At 42.6% G+C, this 2,204-nt stretch overlaps 1 protein-coding gene across 1 annotated transcript; it reads left to right on the forward strand.

Moving 5' to 3' along the window:
* The first annotated feature begins 721 nt into the window (after positions 1–721).
* LOC110579571 (homeobox protein NANOG-like) lies at positions 722–1,734 on the forward strand. The gene has a single exon (XM_044918910.1). The coding sequence runs from the start codon at positions 722–724 to the stop codon at positions 1,652–1,654; it is 933 nt and encodes a 310-aa protein (XP_044774845.1). The 3' UTR covers positions 1,655–1,734.
* Positions 1,735–2,204: the final 470 nt, after the last annotated feature.

Here is a 2,204-nt window from a genome sequence, read left to right on the forward strand (position 1 = left end):
GTCTTATTCATCTTTCCTTGCTTCCCCAATGCCTAGCACATGTTTGTGAATGAAAGGACCCGTATGGAGTGTGGAGAAAGGACCCATAAGTATGAGTGCTGATAACTAACTTGCAACAGCCTTAGCTTCTTAAACACAGTCTCTTTCCCAAGGGAAAATGGGAAACTTCTCAACTGTATTCCATTTGAAACAATTGGATATGGGCATAATCTGGAAAGAAATGTGCTTTACATCCTCTCTCTATGAGTCACCATAAAAAGAGATTATCAGTCTTCTTGACATATCAGCAGTCTCTTAGAAAGAGTGATTCAGTGCACCATGTATACACTCAGCACCTTGGATTGTCACTACTCATTGCATATCTTACTCCCTTGCTCTTGGGAGACTTTGTAAGCCCAACACCTGGCTCAGTTTCTAGCACTTATTGGGAGCACAATAAATGTTTATTGAAAGAATATATGAATTAAATGAAATTTAAAAATTAATTTCCTCCTCTCTTGGATAATTTAAACCCTCCCTTTAAAAATGTTTGAGGTGCGTTCGGCTCCATTGGGCTGGTTGGCTCTTACTGTTGCATTGGTGACGCACTTCATCCTTTCTCAGACTCTTAACATCTGGAGATCTTTCTACTCTTCTCAGCTCTTCCACCTAGATCCATAAGCCTGGGCCTTTCTTACAATCTCGCTCTTTCTTTTTTTCCGTCTACCCTCAACTCACCAACATGAGTGCACATCCAGCTCTGCCCCTATGCCCACCTGGCCCCGAAGCACCCAGTTCTAGGGACTCTTCTCCAATGCCTGAGATTTACGGGCCTGAAGAAAATTATGCATCCCTGCAAATGTCATCTGCTGAGACACCCCACGCAGAGACCGTCTCTCCTCTTCCTTCGTCCATGGATCTGCTTGTTCAGGACAGCCCCAACTCCTCCACCAGTCCCAGGGTAAAACCACCACCCACTTCTGGAGAGGAGAGAACAGTGAGGAAGGAAGATACGGCCCAGGGCAAGAAACAGAAGATCCGGACTGTGTTCTCTCAGACCCAACTCTATGTCCTCAATGATCGATTTCAGAGACAGAAATACCTCAGTCTCCAGCAGATGAAAGAACTTTCCAACATTCTGAACCTTAGCTATAAGCAGGTGAAGACCTGGTTCCAGAACCAGAGAATGAAATGTAAGAGGTGGCAGAAAAACCACTGGCCAAAGGAGAGCAAGAGTGTGACTCAGAACAGCACAGCAACCGCAGAATACCCAGGCTTCTATTCCTACCACCAGGGATACCTGAGGAACACTTCTGGAAACCTTCCAATATGGAGCAACCAGACCTGGAATAACCCGAATTGGAGCAACCAGACCTGGAACAGCCAGTCTTGGAGCAACTACTCCTGGAATGGCCAGTCTTGGAGCAACCATTCCTGGGCCAGTCAGACCTGGTGCCCCCAAGCCTGGAACAATCAGCTCCAGAACTGTGGAGAGGAATCTCTGCAGCCCCAGATCCAGTTCCAGCAAAATTCCATCAGTGATTTGGAGTCCATCTTAGAAACTTCTGGGGAAAGCCATAGTGTAATACAACAATCTGCTAAGTATTTTAGTACACAGCAAATAATGGATTTGTTCACAAATTACTCTGTGAACATACAGCCTGAAGATGTGTGACGAGTATATTATTCGGTCTCAATTTGGGTGGTGGCTGTTATTCTCCTAGGCTTTGTCTTTTAGGTCCTATATATCTCTGCCTCGATATTCTGTTTCCCACTATTCTTACTGTGTCCATTGAGGGGATACGATTGGAGTCAAAGAGGTTTCAGTAGCGTTGGCTCTATGGACAAAATGATAAAAGGTGTTTCTTGCTATAGATAACTAGATACAATACTAATGTGGATATCTTTAGGCTCTAGAATCTAACCTCAAGAATAGGAAGTGAAGATACAAAGACATGTGATGAAGGATAATTTGTATTTTCTGAGATTGTGAGGCTTTTCTTGTTAATAACTTCAATTATTAACGATGAAGGGTTAAGCTATAATGTGCTTCATTGATTTCCTCGGTCCCTTGTGATGTTTTACTAGAACTGTTAATTTGTTCATTATTCTAGCATTTGTAGAAAGATGTTTTGTATTTTAATGTATCATGATAATAGTACCAGTTTGGCTGATTGGTTTATAGGTTTAGGTACAAATAAATAAAATGCCCACTTTAAAAAAAA

Source organism: Neomonachus schauinslandi, chromosome 10 (assembly GCF_002201575.2).
Source record: "Neomonachus schauinslandi chromosome 10, ASM220157v2, whole genome shotgun sequence".
NCBI lineage: Eukaryota > Metazoa > Chordata > Mammalia > Carnivora > Phocidae > Neomonachus > Neomonachus schauinslandi.

Coding starts and splice junctions, on each gene's coding strand:
- LOC110579571 (XM_044918910.1), top strand. CDS start 722: ATGAGTGCACATCCAGCTCTGCCCCTATGCCCACCTGGCCCCGAAGCA.